This window comes from Vanacampus margaritifer, chromosome 7, assembly GCF_051991255.1.
Source record: "Vanacampus margaritifer isolate UIUO_Vmar chromosome 7, RoL_Vmar_1.0, whole genome shotgun sequence".
Taxonomy (NCBI): Eukaryota; Metazoa; Chordata; class Actinopteri; order Syngnathiformes; family Syngnathidae; genus Vanacampus; species Vanacampus margaritifer.
Genome location: NC_135438.1, coordinates 2924827 through 2951858, shown reverse-complemented (window position 1 = coordinate 2951858; position 27032 = coordinate 2924827). Strand labels below are relative to the sequence as shown.

Here is a 27032-nt window from a genome sequence, read left to right as displayed (position 1 = left end):
AGTTTGATGAGGGAAGAGAGTTGTTTTTTTAATAAGTGCATTTTCAAAAAACAACTTTATTCTTGTAATATTATGACTAATTCTGTATAAGATGGCTTTATATTAAAATAAATAAATAAAAACAAGTACATAAAAAAAAAAAGGAATTTGTTCCTCTTTCTGGAGAAATGTGAATGCTGGATTAAAAAATTTATAGAGAAACGTGGAATGATATTGAATGAGGTGGAATGTTGAAAAATGTGGAATGGTATAGAACAATTTGGAAGATCTAGAATGATCTTGAACGCTAGTGGTCAAAATGTACAATATGTTAGTGAATATGGAAAATAACTATTTAACACACAATATGTATACTGTATTGTGGCCACCTGTATTTTCTTTAAAAATGGGCTTTTCACTTCTTGTATATGAAGTGATATCCAAGTGACCTTGACTGATAAGCCTGCTGGGAACAAACTGCTTGCTTTCCTATCTAGCTGACCCTCCCTTTCTCCTCCCAAAACCTAACCAGACTGCATAAAAAATCTTCCTGTGATGATTTACTGCACACAGATGGCTTCTTGTTGACTACTCTGTAAGACTTGTGTATATGTGAAGCTTCAAATATAAAGAAACCCAAAAGATGAATTGTTTTCCAGACTGTTTAATTCATCTTGCTTACTCCCCAAAATGTCACCCTCGCAGTTTTTTTTTTTTTTATTGCATTTTCAAAACGTGACAACTGTTTTCTCAAAACTAGTTACTGGCTGTCGTTGAAAATTCCGAAAGTGAATTTTAGAACGAGGAAAATGCCGATCACGTAGCCAGCTCATGTTAAATGTCTTGCCCGCGCACTGCGCATGCGCGCGAGGAAACGATGGTAGGGGGGAGCAAGGGGGAGGGTCCAAGTGCTCGCGGGGGGAGGAGGCGGCTGCTGTTGCTGCTGCTGTGGCCGAAGAGAACCGAGGAACGACCGAGCCAACGAGCGAGTGCGGCGGCGGCGGTGTGGTGAAACACAAGGCATGGCGGGGCCGCAGGACTTCCAGCAGGGCAGCTACTGTCACCGGAAGACGTGGCTCAACGTACTACTTGGAATATTGCACTTAATTTTACCCTGCGTGCAGCACGGTGGAGCTCAGAGACAAGGTTGGTCATAAAACGCTTTTAAAAAACCAAACATTTTTTTTTCCTCCCGTAACGTCAAGTTAGCCAAATGTCCATTTGACAGCGCTCTCGCAATGGAGCTTTAAAAGCCAATTTCTCGCTTCATTTACACCAACAGACTCGCTAATGTGTTATTCACCACTAATCGTTCCGAGTAGTTTATAACGCAAACGCAAAACAAAGGTTTGTTTGTGTGAGCAAGTTGGGTTAGCCGCCGTGCTAACGCTTCCTGCTAACTAGCGAGCCTTTGTCAAAGCAGTGCCAAGTCATGTCACTCTTCTCGCTTGTTTATGTGCTCACGATTAACAACGAGTCGCTTAAATGACCGCCGATTCGTCTATCGGACGCTGCTGAATAAAATTCTCACCTCACACCTTATTTGATGTGTTGCTTTTGTCGCCCATTCAAAAGCTCTGAGTCAAATGTCCACCAGCGTGGTCGAGGTCTGGCAGCCGGAGGATGCAGACACGCTTGTCGCGCTGCAGGTAATTAACGACTGCTTGTTTATGCACGTGTGTAAATATTGTTTTTCAGATGTTGTTTGTCTGTTGATTTAACCCAAAAGAGCTCCAATCGGGAGCACGTGTGTGACATCCATTGTTTGGCTTCACGTTGCACATGTGCACGACCCCCCCCCCCCCATTTACTCTTTTGTTCGCGTACTCCATTGACGATTATCGTAATTTTACTTTTACATGCACATTATACATTTGTAGATTATGCATGTGTCAGATTTATGTCATGCAAACGGAGTCTAGTACCCCCCTCCACAATGCGGCTTTCTCCCATGTTCCAATCTGCACTTCATTGTGCAACTGCACATGGAGGCAGGCGACCCCTCGACACTTTGCAACGCTCCTTTTATACTTGCCCACCACAAGGAACACATGCACGATAAACACTGTCAGATGGGTCGTTACTCATTTGTTGTTTTTATTATTGTGGTAACTGCATCGAGAGCTGTTCCTAATATTTTGCCCTTCTGCTATTAGTAAAAGCCATTGTGGGTATGTTTGCCTACACTGGTGTATATTTATTAGACTGCTTGGTTAAATATAGAAAGTATTAGTATTTTTTTTTTGTATAATTTAATTCGAAACTATTTTTGAGATTTTTTTTTTTTGCTTAAAAATATAATTTTTTAATGTATTGGTTATATGTTTCAATTTACTTTAAATTATTATTTGGATTTTCATTTAAATGCTAATTAAATGTACATACACTTTTATGATGAAGTGAACTGACAATAATAAAATATATTATAAAATAAATATCTTATTATATATTATTATTATTATCCGATTATCGCAGTAAAAAAATTAGCATTATCACCATTTATTTTCATGAAATCTCATTAGCTTGCGTACCTAATATGGTGGCCTCACCCTGCAGCAATGAAATGTGTGTGTGAGCGAGCGATTACGTAAAGCGCACGTTAACCGATAACTCCCAGCGAGGTCGCCAGCTGACTGTCATGTTACCTGAGGGGGCGTGGAATGGGAGGGGGGGCGTGTGTGTTGTCCTGGCCTCACCACCTCCAGGCCTTTTGTAAATAGACCCGCATTGATGCAGCCAGTGGAGATAAACGTGAAACAGATTTTCTAAAAAAGACCCAAAGTGTGGTTTGAAGGTTAACCTGAGCATAACACTTCCAAGTATTTTGAAAATGCAATGATTGTTTCCGGAGAACTTGATTTAGTTATTTCCTTACATGCTATGTTAGATTTTTCCAGATGGCTGTTGAACTTTTTTCACTTGTGTGACAGTTAAGAATGTTCAAAAGATAATGACAGGAAGTCCTAATACATTAGTTGTCCTCTCTGTCCACTTCCTTTTATGCTAAGCTATCTTGCCACACATGTTCGCAGACGTCTGGTTGATTACTTTTGCATTTGCATTATTATTTTACCACTAAGTATTACACTTAGTGGTAAAATAAATTCTTTACATTTAATAAAGTTTATACGCATTCAACGTTATTTGCATTATTTCCCAAGAGTTAAATTGCTTAGAAATGCGATCAGAATGGAGGTCAACCGGCGTGTTCGATTTCAGAACTGTCATTGTGTTTCCTCTATTGTCAATGGTGGAGTAACTTTGTGCATCTTCAGCGTCTTTGCCGCAAAACAGGCAGCGACTGTCGTCGTTGTGCTCCATCAGCTGCTCTTGTGCTCACTTAATCGATTAGGATGTGACAAAACACTGATTTATATATCTTTTTTTTTCTCCTCATGATTGGATTGTGATTGTTTTGTTGTCACACAAAAAAATAATCCACTGTTTTGGGCAAGCCTTTTGACACTAGATAGTATATTTGGCTTCACAATGCTTGGACACTCTTGAAATTTCATTGCACCCTGCGGCGATTTGAGACGTGCTGGATAGAGCAAAGCAGCCCCAGAACATTACCAAGACCAAGTCTGCTGACACACTGGATGTTTTAAAAAGTCTGCGTTTCAATAACCGTTAATGCTGACTGTCACTGGCAATGAACTGAGGGGGACATCTAAGCAGGGCACAATATGATTGGCTGCTTGCAGAGTTGAGAAGACAGCCACCTATTGCCTCCAATTAATGCTTTTTTGGCCTCCTTCTTGGAGAGCAGAGAGGGGAGGGTGAGCAGTCCAGCCCCAAGAATTACACGAGTAGAACCCTAAATCTGTTCTAAGAAGATTGTTAATATTTATTCAATTTTAACATGGTGCACATTTTTCTTCTGTACCAAATTTGGACATTTTGTTTAAAAATCAAATAGATTGTGTTCAATGAAAAAAAAAATGTTGCTCACAGTTATCATGCCGTCAGAATCTAACATCGACCCAAGCTTAGTAGGCTGAATGCTTCCCTCCCGATGCCTCAATAGTGTTGCGATTTTGTAATTCCCTGCACATGTGCAAGACACCCATTTCTGGGTGTAGCAAAGCAGCCCCAGAATGTAACTGACAGAAAGCTTCCTGGGAGAGTCTATACTCGCACCCAGGTCACAAGGATCGGTTGCAGTGTATGTTAACATTTCCTTCTCTTCTGGTTCGTAGGTGGAAAAGGGGCCAAGAAAAGATGGTCTTTCGCTGGAAGACAGGTAGGTTTGTTTACAATTGCTTAGCATGAACCGCTACGCGATCGTTACTCAGGCAGTTGAACCCTTTGGTCAGAAAACAGCCGTCGTTAAATGTGCCCGACGAAATCGTCTCCATCTGTAGATGACAGCGTGGACATGAAATGGGAGCAAGCGACTTGTTTACCACGAAAGCATGTCAAACAGGTTCTTGATTCTTATTAGGTCGGTGGTAAAATTTAGCATGGTGATGTTTTGAATTGGAAACAAAAAAGGCTGGCCTGTTTCCAAATAAAACAATAAAGAAGTTATTTTTTCATATTTGACGTCTTGTAAGACCCTAAAGGATGTTTTTAATATGAAAAAAAGCAAGGTCTTGATTCTTATTTGACCAAGGTAAGACCCTGCGTAATGTTTTAAATAGAGGAGCTGACCTATTTCCAAATAGCCAAGTTATTGATTCTAATTTGACCCCTGGTAAGAATTTTGACTGGCCTTTTGCATTTTCCAAACATTTCTCGACCATGATGATGTGGTGCGCTTTGAGCTGATAAATCTGTTTATGGCGGGCCTTCCCTTGTATTCAGGCTATGTTGTTTATATTGGTGGGCGGCGGGGGGGTGGGGGGGTGCTTATGGTGGGAGTTTGGGGGCCGTGGGTAAGAGAGAGGCACAGAACAAAATTCCTGACTAATTTTAGAACTCCTTAAAAGAAAATTGAGGGGAGGTCCGTCGTTCCCAGCTGCCCCCCCCCCCCTCCAAGAAAATGCAATGGAAATATCAACAGTTTCTGGTTGTATTTGGCATCATAACGTATCCCCCAGGACATCTTCTGGATTTTCTCATGCACTTCAAATACATTGTATGGTATGACAAAAATCACGGTACAGTACGTACCTCGGTTTTAAGGCCACGCATCAAAGCTGGGTTTGAAACCGTAGCCCTGGCCAATTCTCATTTGAAAATTTTACCCTATCCTGAGTCTTGAAACCTTAATACTATTTGGTTGAGAAATAGCCCAAAATATGGGTTAAAAATACCCGATATGTGTGTTACAATGACCAAATATATAAACAAGGCAGGTGAGCAAATACTTCACATCCAATATAGTCAAGCATCAAACAGGCCCACCGCCCGTAAACGGTTTATGAAATGGTTCTCGTTTTCATCCAAACCTGCCGAACGGCGCACGGTGTCTATTTTTAGCCTCGGGGAGGTGACAAGCAGCTCATTGACCCGCACGGCTCCCGGGCCGCGTGACCTCTCCCATGCCGTGTTATCAGCCGCCCGGCCGGGCCGTCGTCACTCGCCACTCAACTTAGTGGAAAGGCATCACTTAGCACCTCCGTCACTTGTTGCTCAACCTAAGACGGGGGTGGGCAAAGTATGGCCCACTCTGTTCTGTCGTTCAACACGAACAGAGTAGTTTCATTATCAAAGGTCCTGTAATAGTCATATTACTTGAGCTGTTATTTTTTTTTACATTGGTGGATTAAAATGTATTTCTTAATTCTGATTTAGTTGTATTTTTCCACTCATCAAAGAATTGAGGAATTGATTTACTTTAAATGATAAATGTAAATCTATTAGTGTAAAATGTAGAAAAAAGGCCTAGAAATCCTAATTTGGCATATTTCCTGTTGAGTACATTTACTTTTGTCAAGAGTCGTGTAATATTTGTTGCATTAATTCAACAGTTTAAAAAGATCATTACATATGTTTTTGTAAATAGTAAAATACAGAAATATTAGTCAAATAAAAAGTACTACATATGCAATGCATTTGTCTTGAAAATGGATGGATATAACTAGAACATAAGAATTAGCAGTGTTTTTTTTTTTTTTAAACATGTTTTAATTAATTTATCAGACTTGCTGCTTGATACAAAATTACATACATTTCCTCCATTACATTTTGTGTGTAAATTTGTATTAAATAATTTAATGGAATTAAATTATGAATGAACCATTGTAAAACTTACTATTATCAAAGCACTTTTTTTTTTTTTTTTTTAATGTTGTCACCCATCTGTCTGCCCCTCCTGACCTAGCTCTCGTCTTAAAGCTAACCTCTTCTAGGGAGTCCCCCGCAGTCGCCAGTTGAGGTCATGGCAAACATTAACTTTATGTGACTTTGATCCAGGGGGTGGGGTCGGGGGGGGAGGGGGTTAACCAGGGAGTGGGGAGGATCAAATAACGGCAAGCATAACGCGTTATTTTTATACCGCGGCAGTGGACACAACCCTTGCCACTCTCTTCTCACACATCTCGAGTAAATACTGACGCTGTGTTGCTAACCAAAACAGCGGCACGTAAAAGCTCTTTCTTATGTTAGCGTTAGTGTTGCTTTCAAGGTGATCTTGTGTAAGAATGGGTGGCATCTACCGTCGAGGTGTGGCACCGCCTGCGTAGTGCCCCTCCCTCCCCAAGCGCGCAGGCAGCACGTGGCCCTCGTAGGCGCACCTTGACGGCCACTGAGTCATTGCAGTCATGTGAGGGAGCTTTTGACGACTGCAGGGGGGGGGGGGGGTTACTAATTAACCCAAGCTTGTAACACTCCCGAACTTGAAACCCTAACGCTGTTTTAAAACCCTATTTTGACACCCTAATTTATAAACCGAATCCAGGCTTTGAACATTGAATTGAAACCTTAATTTTAAACCCCAAAATGGGTTTGAAACATTCACCAACCAAGGCTTGAAACCTCAAATTTGAAACCTTTCTTTAAATCTCTAATCCAGGCTTCAAACTTGAACATGAAACCCCAATTTTCCAGGCTTGAATCCCTTGTTTAAAACCCTATCTGTGATTTGAAACTCTAAGCCTAGCTTAAAAGACTCATTTAAAAAAAAAAAAAAAAACTCTAACTTGATACTGAACTTTGAAACCCAAACCAAGCTGGAAACCCTAATTGATACCGTAATTCAAAGCTCTAACTTAAAACCCAAACCCAACTTTGAATCCTTGACTTGAAACCCCAATCTGAAGAGAAAGCCCAAAACGTGAAACCCTAACCTTAGCATGAAACCTTTACTTGGATCTTTCACCTTTGTTTGAAAACTTATCCAATTGCGACTTAAAACCTCAACTTGGAAATCCTCTTATTTGAAACCCTGATTTAAAACGCAATCTTTTCTTTGGAACCCTGAGCCAGGCTTTAAACCTTCATTTGAAAACCAAATAGGGGCTTGAAACTCGGACCGGAAATAAAATCATCTTTGCGTTGTCCCTCAATGGGCAGATGATGACATCTTTGTGTTATGACCTTAGCGATTTGAAAATTGCATTCTTTTACATCACCACGGCTTGAATATGATTACCGGTCAACGTTCAGCCCTACGTGAAACCGTCACCCATGCCGGGCTCAAACCCGACTTGAAACCCTAACCCAGGCTTGAAATATTTACCTGAAACTATAACGCTCACAATTTTAAACTTCTTGGACACTAAGCCTCATTTGAATGCTTAATTCGACATCCTAACTGCTTTAGTGTAGCATTTGCAAGATGGCTCTTTTTTTTTTCTTCTTCTTTTTTTTTTTTTTTACATCAGCAGAGAGCAGAAAGTCTTTCTTTTCCGTCTCAACTTGAGCCTGCTCCCATGTTGACATCCTTTCACGCCTCTGCATTGTAATCGTAGCATCCCTTACTGCTTGCGCCAGATTAGCATCCGCGTCGAAGGCTGCCGCTTTTACTTTCATTATCCACCCAGACGGCGCTCCTTGAGAGCCATTTCAAATGAGAGATTTACACGGGCAGCCACTGGCCCCGCCCCCACTCACCCCTCTGTGCATTTCTAACCATGTTTGGACTGCTCAGTCCGTTTTTTTAAGGAAGTGCCGGTGCAGCTGCACTTAGTGTACGCTATGCATTAGCGCTCGCTACTTGTGAGATCAGCAAAATCCAGCCCTCGGCACGGCGCGTTCATGAGCTCGGTACTCATCTAATGGGCTTTCATTAGTGTCACATTTACCCGAGGGCAGTGTTGGAATTCCAAGTGGCTGATTTCCCAAAATTGTGGATATCGATGAAAAAACCAAAAGCTACCTAACTTTGCAGAGTGGCGGGGTGTAGTTTTGCCTTAAGAAAGCATGTAAGGCTAATAATTTCAACTGTACGTACGTACGAATCTTTCAGCTTCTTTGCAAAAGTTGGGTGTCATTCATAATAATAGGGCAACGTTATTATTAAAAGAAGAAGAAGAAAGGCTAGCACATTATTTCATTGGAGAAAAGTACAGGGATGTGTTTGCAATGTTTGTTTAAACAAAAGCACAGAATTTGTTAACATTTTCGGATCCAGACTAAAAACTCAGAAATGTCACTCAAATCCAAAGAGCACAGGTCTCCTCATTTGAGTAAAAACATCATCGTCCGCCATCGGCAAGGCTAGCTAGCGCGGCCAAATGTCTCCCATTTCCTTGCGAGCAAACAAAGCAATAATAAAAGCAAAAAGATGACATTAGCTTGTGCTTCCCCCTCAAGTTTGACACCCACGCTGGAACCATCAAGTGTGTCAAAGTTGAAAAAAAAAAAAAAAACCTCTTGTGCTGTGCGAGTCCCAGTGGAGGAATATATTTGCCACCTGTTGGCTGTAAAGCATTTTTATGATATTATGCTTTGTTTCCTGTGATGGTTTTGTCTGCGCTATAAACAGCATGTAGCGCATGAGTGGCGCGCGGCGCTGGAAGAAACGCCCCTTTCGGAGCTCTCCAATTACAAGCCGCCGCTTGATACCCTGCATTCGATTAGCATGACTCAGCTACCAAGTCTTGATTTTTACCTTTTCATTTGGCTGACAGCTGCACATCGGTTTGGTTGAAGCAAGTGAGTTTGTGAACTGGAAAAGGCAATGGTCAAAGGCTAAATAGATTTTTTTTAAATGAAAGCTAAGCTAAATGTAAAATTACAGTAAATTGTGTCAAAGTGAGTCACAACCTTTGGCCTAAACTATTTCCAATAAACAAAGGCCAAGAAGAAGCCAAGTTAAATTAATGTCCAGAATTTAGAATGTTTAATACGACGGCGTATTACAGCCATGTATAAATATATATGTATTTTAGAGAAATAAACTCGGGAAATGTTTGCAACATTTTAAAGTGGGAAATTTGTGAGGGGAGGGAAAAAAACCTCACAAATTTACGAGAAAAAAAGTTGAATATTTGCAACATTTTAAGTGATAGATTTACCACTCAAAAATGAAAAATAAACTCACAGATTTGCAAAGAAAAAATACGGTGGAGAAACTCGTTAAATGATACTTTTCGGTCGGGTTTTCAAATAAGGAGAAACATTGGTGTAAACATTGTCTGATCATGTTACCGTTTCTTCGAGCTGCAGTAACTTTAGCAACAACGCTAGTGTACGTACTAGGTTACCAAAATAATCCATAGAAACAATAATAAAACTTCCTAAATATGAGGAAGTGTAGTATTGAAATTGCTTAATGAGGTTTAGCCTCGTTTACTAGTTTTATTTTCATCTGCGCGCTTTACTTCCTAACTTTTTTTGTTTTGTTTGTGCTGTTCAGCAGCTGCATCCATCAACAAAGTTTGAAAACCCAGTTTTCTATACAGCCGCGCAAATCAGATGCTGCTCCTCGCATCTCATTAGCACAAGATATCGCACACGCCGCACACACGCTCTCGAACGAGATCTCTGCACAGTGCGGCCGCGCTGACGTTTCACAGGATTACGTGTCGTTTATTTTTGGCCTTCCCACGAAACCGTCCAACCTCGCCATGTTTTTAATGAGGCGCAGGGAAGTCCGCTATGTTAAGTTGCTGGTCAAATGGACCCATTTTATATTTGAGACTCAAGGAAAATATTTTAGAAAATACATTTGAAAGAAGGGGTAAAAGCTTTTGCTTACCTTATGTGTGTGTGTTTTGTCTTTACTTTTTTAGAACACGTTTTTATGTGCTTTGTCATAATGTATGTTGCCCAAGTTAAAGTTTCAAACCTGAGTCAGATAAAATTATTTTTCAGATATTTCTTCCTCTGTATTTAATATGTTGTTTATTCTCTCCAACAGCTCCTCTGTATTTAATATGGAGAACGGGAGGCCGTTGCATTTCCAGCCAGCGATATTAAAATTCGGAAATCAGTAAGTATCACATTTTCTGCTCTGATGTGATGTATTTAATATTATTTAAGCGCAAAGCCTTACAAATGTGCAGAAGAAATACTGCATGATACTACATAACAGTATGTATTTTTTTTTCTCCAATAAATAAAACAGTTCCCGGGTAAATGTCTTACATATCAACAAATAGAAGTTCAATTTGCACATTCTCGCAGGATTTTGCACATAAATTCGTTTAGCACGCGCAATGTGATGTATAAAATCTGAAACAAATTGCAATGGCTGCTTTTGCATCATAAAATGTCACATTTTAACAGTTAGCGCAAGGCCAAAGTTTCTACTTGTGGAAACATTTTTGAAATGCCACGAAGAAACATTTTTGCTACATATCGAGTATTATGTTGCAGCTTCTGAATAGTCCGAGGGTTGAGTTTGAGCCAGTCACAAGAAGGAGTCATGCCATCTCACCAATAGCAAAACTCCTTTCATTTCTGCATTTCTGCACACCCGAGTCATGAGTTGGCTTCTGCCAGAGCAGTTTTTCTGTACTGGGATTTAACGTTTAGCGTGAACATACCTTTTAGCGCCCCACTATTTGTCATCTTAGTAAATCCGACCTATTGACTTTGAGAGCTGTTGCATGTGTGGCGTGCTGTCACTCAGCGTCCACCGTCTTTCTTGCAGGCCGCTGGGGCTGCCGAGAGCCGAAACCGTACACGTACAAAACCCCAGCCAAGAGGTTCCTGTGACGTTGGTGTCCATGTTTACGTCCAGCAGGCACTTTCACATACCTTCCTTCCACAGAAGAGTACGTGCGTGTGGAATATCATGTTGACTCTCCGTTCCCCGGCCTCTTGAAATGACATTTGTTTTTATTTTGTTGTCCGTTCCAGGTGATCCCACCCAGAGGGAAAACATCTTTTAAACTCATTTTCCTCCCATCCGAGGAGGGCAACGTAGAAAACACATTATTTATAAACACATCGGCCCACGGGCTGCTTTCATATCAGGTTGGTGGATTTTGGTGTACTTTTTAAACGTTTGTGACAGCTTTAAATGGGTTTATGCTCAATATTAAAAACAAAAACACCATCATGCGAGACTTCAAAATAATCTCATGAGTCTCAATTAAGCTTTGTGAATATTGAAAGGCTTAACTGTGCAATTCTTTGGATTTTCTCTACGTTGACATTTCTCTACCACTGAAGGGTACCAGAAGTGATAACCACTTGAACCGCAAATGTTGTTGGGTTAATACGTATGAGCCATAAATCATGAAAAATCAATTATACTCTGAAATGAGTTTGACCAAGTTGTAACTACATTTAGCAAACCAACAAATGCCCAAAATGACTCCAGTATCGACGGCATATTATACGTCTTGTGTCAACAGTGTGAGTAATTCTGCTGTATTTTAATTTTGTTGTACCGTGGTAAACTAATAAGGCTAGTTGATCCACGCAAACTGGTTAGGTTGCTTTTTCAGTGTTTGTGTGCTATCGTAACAATTTGATTGGTATTTGTTAGCAGTTGGCCCTCAACACAATGGAAACCCTAAAAAAAGAGGGGCAGTTTCTACAATGGCCACTTATTTTCACCAAAACGTAGCCGTTAGCGTTCGGGTAATGCTAATTTGGTGGGGGGGATAGAGCCGTTTTTACGAATGATAACATAACAGTTAGCATTTCGAACGTACACTCAGCCTGGAGTGGAGAATCCGTTTCAGCCACAAGAATGTTAATTGTTCACAATCGAGATTTTGTTCATCTGATTGTTTGACAATAGTTACCAACAACAATGTAAATGCTTTAGCCTTTGAAAGTTTACAACAAAAGGACTTTAAATACATACAACATAACCTAACAATTTAAGCTAATTAAGTTAACCTTAGCCTTAAAAACTCTACAACTAAATCTACCTTAATATGTTAGCGTTCTAAGCTAACTCATGTTAGCCTTTGACGTGTCCAAGCAAAGGTATATAATGTTAGTAATCTAAGCTAATTTATGTTAACTTTCTAAGCTAACTTGCCTTATCCTTGAGGTGTACAACCAAGGGTATCTAATGTTAGCAACAGAAGCTGACTTACCCTAACTTTTAAAACTCTACAACTAAATATACCTTGATATATTAGCTTTCTAAGCTAACTTATGTTAGCCTTTGAGGTGCACAACCAAATGTATCTAATGTTAGCAATCTAAGCTAACTTACCTTAGCCTTTAAAACTCTACAACTAAAACTACCTTAATTTTCGCTTTCCAAGCTAACTTACCTCAGCCTTTAGGACTCAAAAATCTATTTTAATGCATTAGCAGTGTAACCTATTTGGCCTCAGATTTTCAAAGTCTAAAACCAAATGTGCTTTAATCTGATTCTGTTAGCATCCTAAAATGACTTGCCTCCCGAGTGGCTGTTCACAGGCAAGATTTGTCAATGGTTAGGCTACGTCCCTCGCGGTTTCTGCATTCATTCAAATGTAAAACATAATTGAACCTCTTGTCTTTTTTTCTTCTCCAGGTCTTTGGTGTCGGGGTCCACCGGGGCGCGTTAAAGCCTGTCCAACGAAAGGACAGTCAGCTGGTGTTCCCTCACATCCAGAGCATCAAGTTGACCCAAACTCAGGTACGCATTCATCCACGTTGAAAGCAGCGGGTTTCCTAAAACACATACAGAACATTTTCTATGTGCACAAAGAGGCTTTTGTGATGAAGAAAAAAAAAAAAAGTGCCGTGTCAGCAGCTTGGATGACGCAACGCAGTCCAGAGTGCACAAACGCTTAATTTTAACAGCTATCATAGACTCCAATGTAGCTATAATTAATAAATGGCACCCAAAGGTGTGTGCTTCTGTGTGTATGCTTGTGTGTGTGTGCACGTGTGTGTTTTAGGGAGTGAAAGTGTGTGTGTGAAAGTCAAGACGAAGCCCACGCAAGAGGAAATGGCCTGGCAGAGTTGCTCTTAACACTGTCAGTTTGCATTTCTGCTTCTACTTTCAAAAGAAAGCTGTTACGTAACTTTATTGTACTTGATTGACAAAGTCAAGACACTCCTTATCATTATCTAATCAACCAGACTTACCAGACGAGTGTGTTCATAAAATGTTATGCAACAATTAAGCAGATCTGAAAGTATTGTTATGAATAGTTGTAGGTTCAACATCAAATGTTCTCGTATGTTGCCCGTCACGTTTTTTTTTAAGCCTGCATATTTGTTTCATACTGGTCTCATAATTAATTTATTTTCAATGTAATGAATATACTCTTCCTAAATTGATATTTATTAAATTATTATTGTTGAATTAGTATAATTGTATCACGTAAAAATAATAATATTTTAATGTTTAAAAAATATATATTTTAGTTAGAAAATAATCAGTGTATATATTAACAATAGATTATTGGAACTTAGATTTAGCATATTTGTTTATGTAAAATATTGTTACCATTTATTTTCTAAAATATCATTAATAAAATTTATTAAAAGATATTTTATGAAATATTCACTCATTCATTTTGTTACAATATTGTTATACAAACACAAATTTATTTAAATAACACATTGTCTTATTTTATTGCTATTAAAATTAATATGTAATCAAAAAAATTCTGATTACAAAAAAAGTAATAGATGCCTCTCTCTTTTTGCGGTTGAGTAAACACAGTCATACTCATGATTAAAAATACACCATGCATTATTGCATTAATACTGTCATACTTGAAAACCGCTCATACTTGAAAACTTTGAATACATATCAATGTGAATGCTAGTATAATATTTGCAGAAATCCGCTATATTAACATGAGTGTCTGTCTGTTACTCCCACAGGAAGATGTGTCCAACATCACTATACTGGGTCTGCAGCTGGAGTGCAGCCTGCCGAAGAGCTTTTTCATCAGTTCACAGGTACGTTGCATGTCTATATTATTGTTGATACTATAGAAGAAAAGCGCTTATTGTTATGCTTTGGAAGCTTCGGCAACTCTTCACCTGGTGTCTTTTTTTTTTTTTTTTTTGCTAGGGTTCCTGCCTCCAGAGCGAGGAGCGCCTCAGCCTGCAGATGGACCTGTCCGCACGCGGCGAGCAGCCCGCCGACCTGGACAAGCTCAAGCCGTACGTCATTGAGCACATCCTGTTGCTGCTCGTGGTCCCCGCTGCCGGACAGGCCGCAGTAGGTGGGTGTTGCCTTGTCATGCCTGTGAAAAAAATTATATTTTGAAAAGAATATTAGTGTGTTATCAATATTTTTATTATTATTTGTTTTAGTATGTCTATGATTAATTTGATTAATTGATTATATGCATCCTAAATTTTGTTTAAAAAAAAAAAGTTTGTATCACTAAGGGCATCCGCGATAAAAGCTGTACCAAAAAACTACAGTAATTTCTGGACTGCTCGGAGCACTTGACTATAAGCTAAATTTGGGGAATACTTTGTTACACACATAAGCCGCACCTGACTGTAAGCCGCAGGTGTTTTAATGTTACCGCACTCGGTTCGCGCTACTTTCTTTTCCATAATGAGGACGCAAATCGTCTCGCTCTCGTTCTGTTTCTCTTACTGTATTTGGGCTCACTTGGTTTGTTTTGCTCTGCCCGACGCTCTTGCGCTTCCTTTATAGTGCGCCCCCTTGTGGTGTGATGGATAAGCCGCACCTTTTGTATTCGCCGCAGGGTCCAATGCAAGTGGAAAAAGTAGCGGCTTGTAGTCCAGAAATGACTGTAATCATGTTTGTGACTTGCTGTGGTGACCCCTGATGGGACAAGCTTAGAGTCAGCATCATGAATTTGTGTTTTATTTTACACAGTGTAATTCTAAAATGTAGTATATTTAAACTAAATTAAAATATCGGTATGATTATTTTGATTCATTTTAAATTTGTGTTGATTTAAAGTGTATTGTAAATATTAAAGTTATATTGTTTTATAAAAAAAGACTTTTAATTAAAATGTTTATCAAAATTGTTTTTTACATTATTGTAGTAAATACATATACTGTATAACATACAAATATTTTTGTCTTTCAGTAAATATGGACTATATTCACTATTCACTATTTTTTTATATCGTTTGTCGTTTATTTTTATTTATTTTTATTCGTAATAAAATGGCTTATTTTCACCCCGAAACTTCTCTCTGGCTTTCATGTTGGTCACACATCTTTACGAAGTGTGTGTCTCAATAGGCTGTTTGAACTGAAATATTTGGTTTAATTTGTACGAAATTTCTTTTAACATCTCTTTTTTTTTTTTTTTTTTGCACTGTCTGCTCATTTCTGATGCAGGGGAACCAAAAATAGGAGTTTATATGCAAAATTCCGGAAGCAAAAAGCTCCACATAAAGGTGAGTTGTTTGTGTGTCGGACTTACTCTAAATCGAAATGCATGCATGACGGTGCGTTTTAAATCCACCCAGGACATGCAGTTGCTGTCCAAAGTGGACGCCAGTCTGCAAATCAATCGAGTTCTTCTGCGATCAGAAGCGAAAAACTTTACTGAAGTGGCCACCCTCACCTGCAGAGGTAAGCTCCACTTTTTCAAGTCTTGTTCAAAGTTTCTTTACCATACTGTAAATTTTGTATGTAATTCCAGGTTCTACGCCAGGCCACGGAAGCAAATGTGTTAGTCATATCAGTCTAAAGGTTCGAGGCAACCAGATGACCCACAACTTGGCTGGATTACATATCACACACAGGTAATTATGACATGACAAATCGAGGAATAAATTCCAGGGTGTCCGCAGATCCTCCAAAAAATCTTCAATTGCTTTTTAGGGCTCTAATTATCCTTAAAAGTGTCATTCAGAGGTCTTAAAAAAATACCATTAATACAATATTTTTTATTTGTGGTATTTTCTTAAGTGATGAATGAGTCACAATTGAAACCAACACAGCTGCCATTATAGCTGTTCTGTTTTTCTGCCTGTAGGTGGAGCACGGCGGACCTGTCCAGCCTTTTCCACGTCAAACAAAAAACTTCAGAGCAGGTGGAATTGTGGCTGAGCAACCCGTTCACGCTGCCGCTCACGGTGACGAGCGCCAGCCTCTCACGCAAACTCCAGGGGGCCATCAAGGTACGCTACTTACAAAAAGCATTTGAATGGTTTGTGATTGGGCACCGTTGACCGCCCTTCTTGTGTCTACCAGGTGGTGAACTTCCACACGCCGCTGACGGTGCCGCCGGGCTGTTGGCCGGTGTTGTCCCTGCGGCTCTTCAACAGGGCGCTGCCGGCCAGCCACTCCTTCACGCTCAGCCTGTACACCAAACTGGGCGCAGCCGTGCGCGTCCCTCTCCACTTTTACGCTGACCCTGCCAAGGTAGGTAATAACTCATTCCCTCCCAGCCATTTTCACTGAAGCAAGCCCCTTTGCTCTCGGCTGTTTTACTGGATTTTGACTGATTTTGCGAGGCCCACCGAATATTCTGTTCTATTGCTATAAAAACATGGAACCTAACAAAAGAAAGATTAGAGTCTCTTCTTTCATAAGGAATAAAAAAGTATATATGTATCTGTTTCCGTTTTGCAGTAATTACCATTAGAATATAGCAACATTTTTAGCATTATTCACAAACCTGTTCAAATCACTGGGGAAAAGAGTGTATTTGTAACATGGCCCTGGTTGATCTCTTATACTCTGCTGCCACCTGCTGTCCGTTTTTTGTAATAACTACCATTACTTTAAGTGACCTCTTCAGGTCCGAGGCTGCATCAAAGCCTTCTGTATGCTCTAGCATAAAAAAATATATTTTTTTTAAAAAACGTATAAATACGTTTTTGGGAGTGAATGACAAATCGTACCCAAAAAAATCATACATTTTTGGGTTTGAATGAGTTAATGGGATTCAGTTGAAAGTGCAAGACAGTGGTAGATTTGATTTCTTCTATATAGTTCTATATTGCCATGGCTATTTTATAACATTTGTCTCCAATCTCAGCAGGGAGACTTGGTCTTTGAGTCCCAGCAAGAGTGCGGACGACCGTGCCCGCTCAAGTTGTCCGAAGCAGGTGATATGTCAAAATAACTCTTGGAAAATAGTACTCCTGTTCACATTGACCACATTCATTATATTGCATCGCATCCAGGTCGCTCGGAATGGCAGCGCACGCTCCTACCAGACTTCTCTCGCTCGTCTTGGACGGTGGACAGCAAGCTGGCCGCCCAACTCTTCTCCCGGTGGCAGAACGACAAAGACAAGCTGCCTTGCAGGTCAGCCTAAAAAAAAAAAAAGGCAAAAAACTCACTTGAATTGACTGACTTGCTGTAACAATATTTTTTAATTATTTTTTGAGTGATTGTTTGTAATAATAATTTAAACCGGGGGTGCCAATTTGGTTTGGGGGTTCATATGGGCCAGATTATTGAGTAATGACTATTTAGATTCTTTCTTATTGTACATTCTGAAAATATTTACATTTATTGACTATTATCGTTGTTGCACATCTTATGAGCAATCTGCATTTTTTTTCTCTCCATAAAATATCATGTGATTTCAATATCTTGATACTTTCATCATGCTTCATTAAAGACCGAGTATGTGTTTGTTCCCAGGTGGCCCAGAATCCCCATGGAGACATCCTCGCCTATGGATTTTGGTGCCACACCCATTAATGAGAGCAAGGTGAGTGACAGAAAGTCACCATAATCTTAAAATGAAAAATGCTGAAAATGAAGCATGTGTCTGTGTGTTTTAGGTGAAAACGTTGATGCTGAAAAATCCTTCCTCAGCTGTGGTTTCTGTGGAAATCCAAATTCTTTCTTTGTATCCTTCCCCACTTGGAGCTCTGGACCTTCTCACCAAATGGTACAGTAGAGAAACATTTAGTTTTTTTTTTTCCCGCCCTCCCCATTTTTTTCTGTTGGTTACATCCTGTCTAAATGTGTTTTTTGTTTTTGCAGGTTTAACATAAGCCCCCTGGCGGTCAACATAAGCACTGCAGAGTTCTCTCTGTTGGATGCACCTCCCAAGGTGAGTTAAGAAAAGAAAAAAAAAAACATTCTTCGTTTTTGGCTTTAGTGCATTCCTCGGCAACTTTCTGTGTGTTTTCAAGGCGATCGAGGATGCAGAGGCCCTGAGGGGTGAGGGGATCCTGCGCCTGCTGCTTCAGCCGTGGGAATCCCGGGAGGTCGCCGTCGTGTTTACGCCATCCGAACACAAACCCACCACCACCATCCTCATCATCAGGTACAGTTTTGAAAATATTTTGTCCACTTCTTCGGTGTGTTGGTCTTAAATAAAGTCTCACTGTGTGTATTTGTGTCCATTTTCAGGAACAACCTGACCGTGTTTGACATGGTTACGGTGAAGGGCCACGGAGCCAAAGAACTGCTGAGGGTTGGGGGCAAGCTGCCCGGTCCGGGGGCCTCCCTGCGCTTCAACGTCCCTCAGTCCACGCTGATGGAATGCAGAGATGGTGAGGGCTTAAATGTGTTTTTTTTTATCCAGAATAATCGCAAATGGACGCTAACGTTTCATCATATGTGCAGCCGGCCTGCGCGGCAACAACAAGCCGCTCTTCGCCATCCGCAAAAGCTTCAAGGTGGAGAACGCTGGCGAGCTGCCACTCACCGTCACGTCCATGAACGTCAACGGTTACAAGTGTCAGGGCTTCGGCTTCGAGGTGCTGCAGTGTCGCTCCTTCAGCCTCGACCACAACGGCTCCTCCGAGATTACAGTAGCGTAAGTCGTGTTAGCTTGCGGCTTCACTTTTTATTTTTTCACCTTCATCCGACTTTGGTGTAGGGTTGGGTGATAGAACTTCAAGATTAAATAGTAAAAATCAAATAAGTTCTTCCTTTTAGAAAATGTCAAGTTTGTCAAAACATTTATTTTCTGTTCTCATAGGTTCACGCCGGACTTCACGTCGTCCTGGGTGATCCGTGACCTGGTGCTGGTGACTGCGCGCGGCACCACCTTCCCGTTCACCCTCAACGTAACGCTGCCCCACCACATGTTGCCCCTGTGCGCTCAGGTTGTGCCGGGCCCAAGTTGGGAGGAATCTTTTTGGGTGGTCACGCTCGTCTTCACCTGGTAATTACCCGGAAATGTTGAGTTACTACCTTAAAGTCAGCTTAGCGGTTAGCGTAGCCTGAGCAGCCAGGAAAACTGCATGTTTCGACGTACGCCTAAAGTGTTGTCGTTGGCCATGAAGGCACCACTGTATTAGCAGGAAAAATACCAAAATATACATATAAAATAATAAAATGTTATAGACAAGAATAAAAAAAAGATAATTTTTTTTAATATGTGACAACAAAAAAATGAAAAATTGGATAAAAACATTAGAAAATACAAAAAAAAATGCTACATGAAAAAAAATAGTGACAAAAATACAAGATGCAAATAAGGCCATATATAAAAAAATATATATATATTTTTTAACATATTTGCTAAAAATATATATTTTGGGATAAAAATACAGGAAAAAATACTATACAAAAAAAATCGTTTGTCTCTTTCTTTCCAGCTTCTCCTTGTTCGGCGTGTGCTTGATGGCCTTTCATCAGGCGCAGTATATCCTCAGCGAGTTCTCCATGCCCGCCATTCGGAGCAACCACAACTCAAACCTGTCCCGGGACAATGGCCCCGTCAACAACATCACACCCAATGGCATCAAGTATGCTTTTTTTTTTTTCTTTCATGTATTTATTTTTGCTCTTGTTTTCACAAAGCAAATGTTGTTCACATACTGTACTTAAAAGCTAATGAAAGTAGAATATTCAATTTCGAATCGCTACTGCCACCTGCTGACGAAAAGTGAAACTGCACATACCTTTTATTTATTTATTTATTTATATATATATATATATATATATATATAAAATCCATATTGCAGCTGTAAGTCTTGCCCTTTTTTTTATTTTTTATTTTTAAGTAAACCCAAGGGCAGTTGTAAGAGCTACGTTGACACCTGCCACACCTCGGATAAAGGGAAGGGCCGCGGCTCCCCGGCGCTGTCCAACAGGCCAGCTCAGCGTTCTCAGTCGTCCAAGAAGAGCTCCACCGGCGCCCCGGCGCAGCCCCAGAAGAAACACAAGGTGTCCCTGTACTACAGCAAGTACAAGCCCAGTGCGACCACTGCGCAATGCGCACCCATGGACGAAGAGCACGAAGAGCACGAGGAGCACGAGGAGCACGAGGAACACGAGGAACTGGTACCCGAACCGCCCCTGACGCCGGACCCTGACGTCTGCAACAACAACAACGAACCATCGTTCATCAGCGAGATGGCTAAAAAGCCGCCGGTGGACTTTAAAGTTGAAGATAGCGTGCCAGCAGCGGTTATGTTTCCTGTGGAAATTCCTGCTGGCTTCCCGCAAAACGTCACGCTCGGTCCCGGGCCCAGACCGGGCCTGCTGCTGTGCAAACCGGTGGAGATGAGTCACGCTGGACGCTACGAACCCGCCGTGGTGCCCGGCGCTGAGCTACAGGTCAGCACTTTGTCACCAGCTCTCGCGCTTGAGATTTAAGAATCGGCAAGGATTTGCTCGTTGCAGTGGTCTTAACAGGACCAACAACAATAATAAAGTCTTAGGAAAAAGTTGCACAAAAAAACTAAACAGTACAATACAAATTTGTTTAATATTTAATATAAACTTGTTTGACAAAAAAATAATTAAAAAAAATAAATAAAACAATTATGACTAAATTAGACAAATATAAAAATCAAACCGGAAATAAATCCGGTATTACACAAACATATTAGAATAAAAATACACAAATATTAGAAAAGTAATAAATAAAAGTGATCACATTTTGGAAAAATATTGAAAGAATATGTTCATGTTTGGAAAAATATGACAAAAATAAAATACTACAAAATATGAAATATATAAAAAATATTCTATGAAAAATATTAGATGGAAAGTAGGAATTTAATGAACACACACATTATTTTTGTGTTATCTTTAATTCCAATTTATTAAAGAAGTAATGATTTCAAACATATAAAAAATGCAAATGTAGTTGTCTCCAAGTTTTTAAACATTAAAAACTTAAATCATAATCTTATATTTTAAATTAAAAAATTAATTTAAAAAAAATTAGATAGGAGGAAAGGCACAGATAACAAGAATTGAATATTCTACTACTGAATGATTTTTTTCTCTCTTTTTTTGGGCATATGGTGGCAGTGAACTTAACTCACTTCGCAACATCTAACACTTTGGAAAATACTGAACAATTCTTCAAAAGTAGCCTCAAGCTCCTTAATGCCACTCCCAATTAAAATGATATGTCAAATTGAATTCCACATTGCATTTATAAACAAAGCCACGTAGCTTAGCTTTAAGTCTGTTAGCTTAATGCTAATTTTAAGCCATAATGAGAAACAAATAATAACCCTTTTAAGTAACTTTTTATTTTTATAAAGATAAATGATGGAGCCACACATTTTAGGCAATCAAAACAGCAGTCAGTCATATATTCTTTATCCTCTGCGAGGAGATGCATCATCTGAAAGGAACGGAGAAGTCCAGACTGGACAGGCATCCATGTACAATATTTCCATCTGTCTTCTACCGCCCTTGATATAAAGTGGGACAGAAACGCTTTCATTCTATTTAAATATGTCAGAATGAATTGAACTTGTATGATCACAAGGCACCACTTTATACAAAAATGAGAAAAAAATCCAAACAATAAAATAAAAAATAAAATACACATTTTAGGGGGGGGGGGGGAATAATCCAGAACTATTACAATCAAAATGTTTGACAAATAATTTACAATGAAATTTGAATGCAGCTCTACATGTTGTTTTCTGTTGCAGTTAAGGGAAGACGGCAAAGGGCCGAAGAAAAAGGCATCAATCGCAGACACAGGAAGTAGTAGCAGTAATAGTAGTACTAGTAATAATAATAATAATAAGGGAAAGAAAAGTCGCCGGAAGCCGGAAAGTGTCTCAAGGTAGGACACGAGTCGTTTTTGTGCCTTCTTCCTCTTATCGTCCCCCCTCCCCATCCCTAATTGTCTTCATTGTAACCCCTCACCCACGTCTAGCGCTCCAGAGCAGAAAGCGTCGCTGCTTCCCGAGAGGGAGCGAGAGCCCGACTGGAACGCGGCGGACCGCGGCCTGGCGGCGTCCCGGAACAAGAACCGCTGCTGCAACGCCCCGGCGGCCGAAGCGGCCAAACCCGCATTGCGTGCCGACAACCCCCTCAGACAAAACGGTGGGCAAAGCTCCCCGTCCCGCATGCTCGCTCGCTCGCTCTTATTCAAAGGTGGGCCTTTTTCATTTCTAAACCCTCACGAATGTTGTGTTTGAATCCCAGCAGGCGCGTGTCCCGCCCGCAGTCGTCGAAAGTGCGTGGCCGAGCGGCGCGCGTGCGAGTCCGGCTCGGACTCGGGCAGCTCGTCGGGCAGCGTGCGGGCCAGCAGGGGCAGCTGGGGGAGCTGGAGCAGCGCCAGCAGCGTGGAGGGCGACAAGGAGGCCAGACACGCCTGCGCTACCTCAGCCAGAAAAAGTACAAATGCACACATTTCATCCTCATACTTGAAGTCACAGTTTAGCAGTCAATAGGCAGGTCATTGGAAAAAGAAGTCCACTTTTAAAAGCTATAATACAACAGAAGAAAAGGCTCAGACCGTATGAAATTAATCAATTAAAAGGAAAAGAGATCACTTCAAAGCCAATCTAAACAGATGTATGTGTCTTGACACTCTTAAAAATATCAAAAGTCTTTCAACTGAGAATGATCTCACATTTTTCTAGGGCTGGGTTTAAAATAAATAAATAATCGATATCGATGATACCCCCTTCGCTCCCGGCTGTTTCACTGGAGTTTGACTGATTTTGCAAGTCCCACATAATATTGTGTTCCATTGCTATAAAAACATAAACCCTAACAAAAGAAAGTTTAGAATCTCTTTTATCAGGAAAAAGAAAACTTTTTGCAGCAATTAGCATTAGAATACAGCTAAGTTTCAACATTATTCACGAATCAGTTTAAAACAGTGGGGAAAAGAGCTTGTTGCAACATGGCCCTGGTTGAGCTCGTAATACTCTGCTGCCACCTGCTGGCCGTTTTTGTAAAAACTACCATTCTTCAAGCCTCCCTCTTGAATTCAGAGGCTGCATCAAAGCCTTCTCTGTAGCGTATAAAACAACATAAAAACCGTATAAATTCGTTTTTGGGACCACGATAACATTCAAAATAGAACATATTTATACGTTTTTGGGAGCAAATGAGTTAATAACGGATTTATGAGTGAATTGAATTGAACTCTTGTGAATTGAAATCACATAAAGGAAATTAGAATCGATACCCAGCCCTACATTTTTCCAAGTTCTTGGCTTGACTTTTTTTTTTTTCTCTCCAGGGGACCCCATGCAGTATAGCACGTACACGGCAGAGCGAGACGTCTACCAGTCTGCAAACGCCAACAGCAAACCCCTCAAGTAATTTGATGACTCTGGAAATTGCTCGCTATGCTTTTCCCCCTTTAACTTGTACGTGTTGCACCCAGCAGCGCGTACCGCAAAGACCAGTGCCAAAGTTCCGACCCGGCAGTGTCCAGCTTCGCCCCGAGCTTTGCCGCCGTCGCCGCGGGGGTGGAGCGCAACACGGGTAACCACGACCGCGAAGAAATACGGAAAAAATCCTGGATGTCAAAATAGTTTTATGCTGATTTGGTTTTGGGTTGTTGTTTTTTGCCGCCTGCAGACCTGACGGGTCACTTCCTGCCCGAGGAGGCGTGGTCGGCACCCTCGGTCCCGCTCACCAACGAGTTCCGGTACAACACCACCACGGCCGAAGCGCTGCCCTTCATCCCGCAGACGACCTCGCCCAGGCCGTATAACGGGTACGACGGCCTGACAAATTGATCAAGAACCTTTTTCTTACAAATTGTGCGAATAAGTACGAGATGAAAAATGTAAACGTATTATATGGGGAGGAAAAAAACGCAAAAAGGATTACACAAAATACATTGCACAAAAAAAAAACATATTTTGGAAGAATTTTCACATAAATTAGAAAATAGCAAAAATGAAAATGCAAACGTTGACTTTCTTCAAAGGCTTCTGTAATTTTACTTTTATCATATGATGGTGCTGAACATAAAAATACACAAACTTTCTGGGACATTTTAGAAATAAATGACTAAAATGTTAGTCATCCAAAAATTCTATTAAAATGCAAAAATATTAATCAAATATACAAAAAAATCAAAACCATTAAATATTACAAAACATTTTTAAAAATCTGATTAAAAAATTCAAAGGAAAAAAACATGAGAAATGTACAAATCTTTGGAAAAGTATTAGATTTAAAAAATATGAGTGAAATAATACAAACAAATATGACAGAAATATTATCAAAATGTGCCTTAAATAGTATGAGGTCATTCAAAATAATAGCTGTAAAATGCAAAACTTATTCGCAAATATATGGAAAAAAATATTACATGAAGAATAAAATACGCATTTTAAAATGTGAATTTATATTTAAAAAAAAATCTGACTAAAATATTCAGGGGGGGGATTATTAAGTGAAAATACAAATATTAGGAAGACATCTTAGAGAAATACTACTAGACAAAACTATACAAATATTAGGTAAGCAATACACAAATATTAGAGAATATCAATAAACTTAAAAAAATGACAGCACAAAAATATTAGAAAATACAGAATGTTAGAATGCGTATGTGTGTATAAATATATCATCCAAATGATGTTTGTGTTTATTGGTGCAGGTTTGCATGGAGAAGCGCCAGCAACCACTGCAGTAATCCGTACGCCTACAGCGAGGAAGGCAACTACATCGGTACGCGTCTTTCATCTTCCGCCTCGCGCGCGCTCGCCCGTGAGCAGCATCACTTATTCAAATTGTGCGTGACGTCCGGCAGGAAACGCGGCGTTCCCGGCCGGATTTCCCCATCAGGAGTGCCACGGCGTCCCCCCTGCCAGCCAGGCGGCCTGGAGCGAGCAGCACGCCCAAGAATCCCCTTCCACTTGGGACTCTGCTGCCTGCGTGGGCACCAAGGTGACTCTTTTTTACAATTCGCTGTCTTCTTATATATACACACACACACACTGCCCCCTTGTGGCCAAGGTACTGACACCAGAAGCAGCCACACAGTCTATGCATGAAATTGTGATGCACAAAATGGCTTGATTTTTTACATTATATTTAATTATTTGATTACTGTATTTTTTTTGCCTGTAGTACACTACAGTACTGTAGATTTTTTTTTTTTTTTTATGTTACAGGTAGCTCGAGTGTAATAATTGCATATCTATTCATATCCATATTTGGTCGTTATAATTATATAGTCATGTTTTAGCCCCTAACTTTTAATAATCTTTTATTTTCAAAAATATATTTTTTAATTTTTTTTTTAATTTTTAATGATCTTGAAAAAAAAAAGATTATTAAAAATTAATTGCGTCAGGCGATTAAATTTTTTCATCTTAATTAATCACATGACTTCACTAATCAGTTCTAATACAATAAAAAAAAATATCTAAGTTTTCATACTCTTGTTAACAAAAGTGGGGAAAAAAATGTTAAATAGAAATAGTTCAAATGAATTTTTGACGTCTATAGCCGTCAATGGCAGTGAATGAGTTAAAGAATGGAATAACATTTTTGAATTGAATTGAATAGCTTATTCATTTTATTCTCCCGAATGGCAAAATCGGTATTGGCCCAAGAGGGGAAAAAAATCCTTATCAGTTGCTAAAAATTGTTCTAACCAAACAATTAGTGTCATGTCGGTTATGTGGCGCTTGAAGTAACAATGTGTTGTTGTTCAGCCTTTTTTCTCAGGCACCCGCAGCCTGTCGCCCATGTCCAGCCTGTTCGGCTCCATCTGGACGCCGCAGAGCGCCCCCTACCACCACCACGGCCACCTGCAGCACGAGCGCTCGGCGCCCATGTCGCCCGCGTCGCCCGTCACGCCGCCGCACTCGCCCTTCGCCCGCGAGACGACGGAGACGCCCGCGTGCGGCGGCGGCGGCGGCGTCCCATTCTCTAGCTTCAACCCGTTCGGCCCGCACATGAACCTGGACATCTGGAACTCGTCGTCCAACCGCAGCTCCAACTCGCAGCTGTCCAACGACTCGGGCTACTGCGGCGACGTTTAAAGAGAAAGAAACACCAGGAGGAAAAAAAAGCATCACGATAATTGCAAAAACATATAGAACATGGATATATACCACCAAGTAAAATAATGAATGTTCTTTTATCAATAATGGGGAAAATGTGAATATTCCTTTTCTTTTATGTTCCCATTTTCAAACGTTGTGGACATTTGTTGTATATTTTTCTAGATGTTTTGCAGTTTTGATCATAGAAAATTAAAAACAAGGTTTTGTACTTGAGCAATGTTCCATTTTTTTTATTGTATTATTTTTTATTTAACACCCAATATTTTAATACAGAAATTTTGCTACAATAAGATGTGAAATTGTAAAAAATATATTTTGGGAAAAGTCAAAACAAGTGCAGAAAAAAAGCCCGTCCTGTTTTTATTTCGGTCATTTGGTTATGGTGTTCATAACGTGAAAATTGCAATATTATATCACTTAATAGGTATTTATACAATATAATTATTTTGAAAAAGTGATGAGTGGGAGAAAAAAACGTATTTGTATTTGTTTATTTTCAAAATATCCGTATACAAATATTTGCTCATTTAGTTGGTCAAAATGAACCTCGCAAGGACCCCCCAACCCAGTATTTAATTACTAAAATACCACGACAAAAGTCTCAAAAATGTTTTGATTTTTTTTACAGTTTTTTTTGGTCATTTA

The 27032-nt window shown here is 40.0% G+C and overlaps 1 protein-coding gene across 3 annotated transcripts; it reads left to right on the top strand.

Moving 5' to 3' along the window:
• The first annotated feature begins 904 nt into the window (after nucleotides 1–904).
• Nucleotides 905–26600, top strand: tmem131l (transmembrane 131 like). 3 transcript variants are annotated; one of them, XM_077571514.1, is made up of 34 exons: nucleotides 905–1125; nucleotides 1555–1628; nucleotides 4179–4222; nucleotides 10229–10300; nucleotides 10964–11087; nucleotides 11173–11289; nucleotides 12797–12901; nucleotides 14104–14181; nucleotides 14297–14450; nucleotides 15559–15617; nucleotides 15690–15795; nucleotides 15866–15968; nucleotides 16202–16346; nucleotides 16420–16590; nucleotides 17210–17279; nucleotides 17358–17481; nucleotides 17824–17893; nucleotides 17967–18076; nucleotides 18172–18241; nucleotides 18324–18457; nucleotides 18544–18686; nucleotides 18760–18952; nucleotides 19118–19303; nucleotides 19740–19889; nucleotides 20148–20703; nucleotides 22044–22180; nucleotides 22274–22443; nucleotides 22549–22737; nucleotides 23594–23672; nucleotides 23741–23841; nucleotides 23938–24076; nucleotides 24971–25041; nucleotides 25124–25260; nucleotides 26034–26600. In XM_077571514.1, exons 1-34 carry the CDS (start codon nucleotides 1002–1004, stop codon nucleotides 26361–26363), a joined length of 4635 nt encoding a protein of 1544 aa, XP_077427640.1. In that variant the 5' UTR covers nucleotides 905–1001; the 3' UTR covers nucleotides 26364–26600. The 3 variants fall into 3 exon arrangements, with proteins under 3 accessions (XP_077427640.1, XP_077427641.1, XP_077427639.1); XM_077571515.1 differs by having other exon boundaries at nucleotides 22546–22737; nucleotides 23744–23841; XM_077571513.1 differs by having other exon boundaries at nucleotides 22546–22737.
• Nucleotides 26601–27032: the final 432 nt, after the last annotated feature.

What these genes read in the sequence shown, in the direction of transcription:
- tmem131l (XM_077571513.1), top strand. Translation starts at nt 1,002, where the DNA reads ATGGCGGGGCCGCAGGACTTCCAGCAGGGCAGCTACTGTCACCGGAAG. An exon ending in GGTCTTTCGCTGGAAGACAG is followed by an intron (nt 4,223 to 10,228) that starts GTAGGTTTGTTT and finishes TCTCTCCAACAG; the next exon opens with CTCCTCTGTATTTAATATGG. An exon ending in GGGGGTGGAGCGCAACACGG is followed by an intron (nt 23,842 to 23,937) that starts GTAACCACGACC and finishes TGCCGCCTGCAG; the next exon opens with ACCTGACGGGTCACTTCCTG.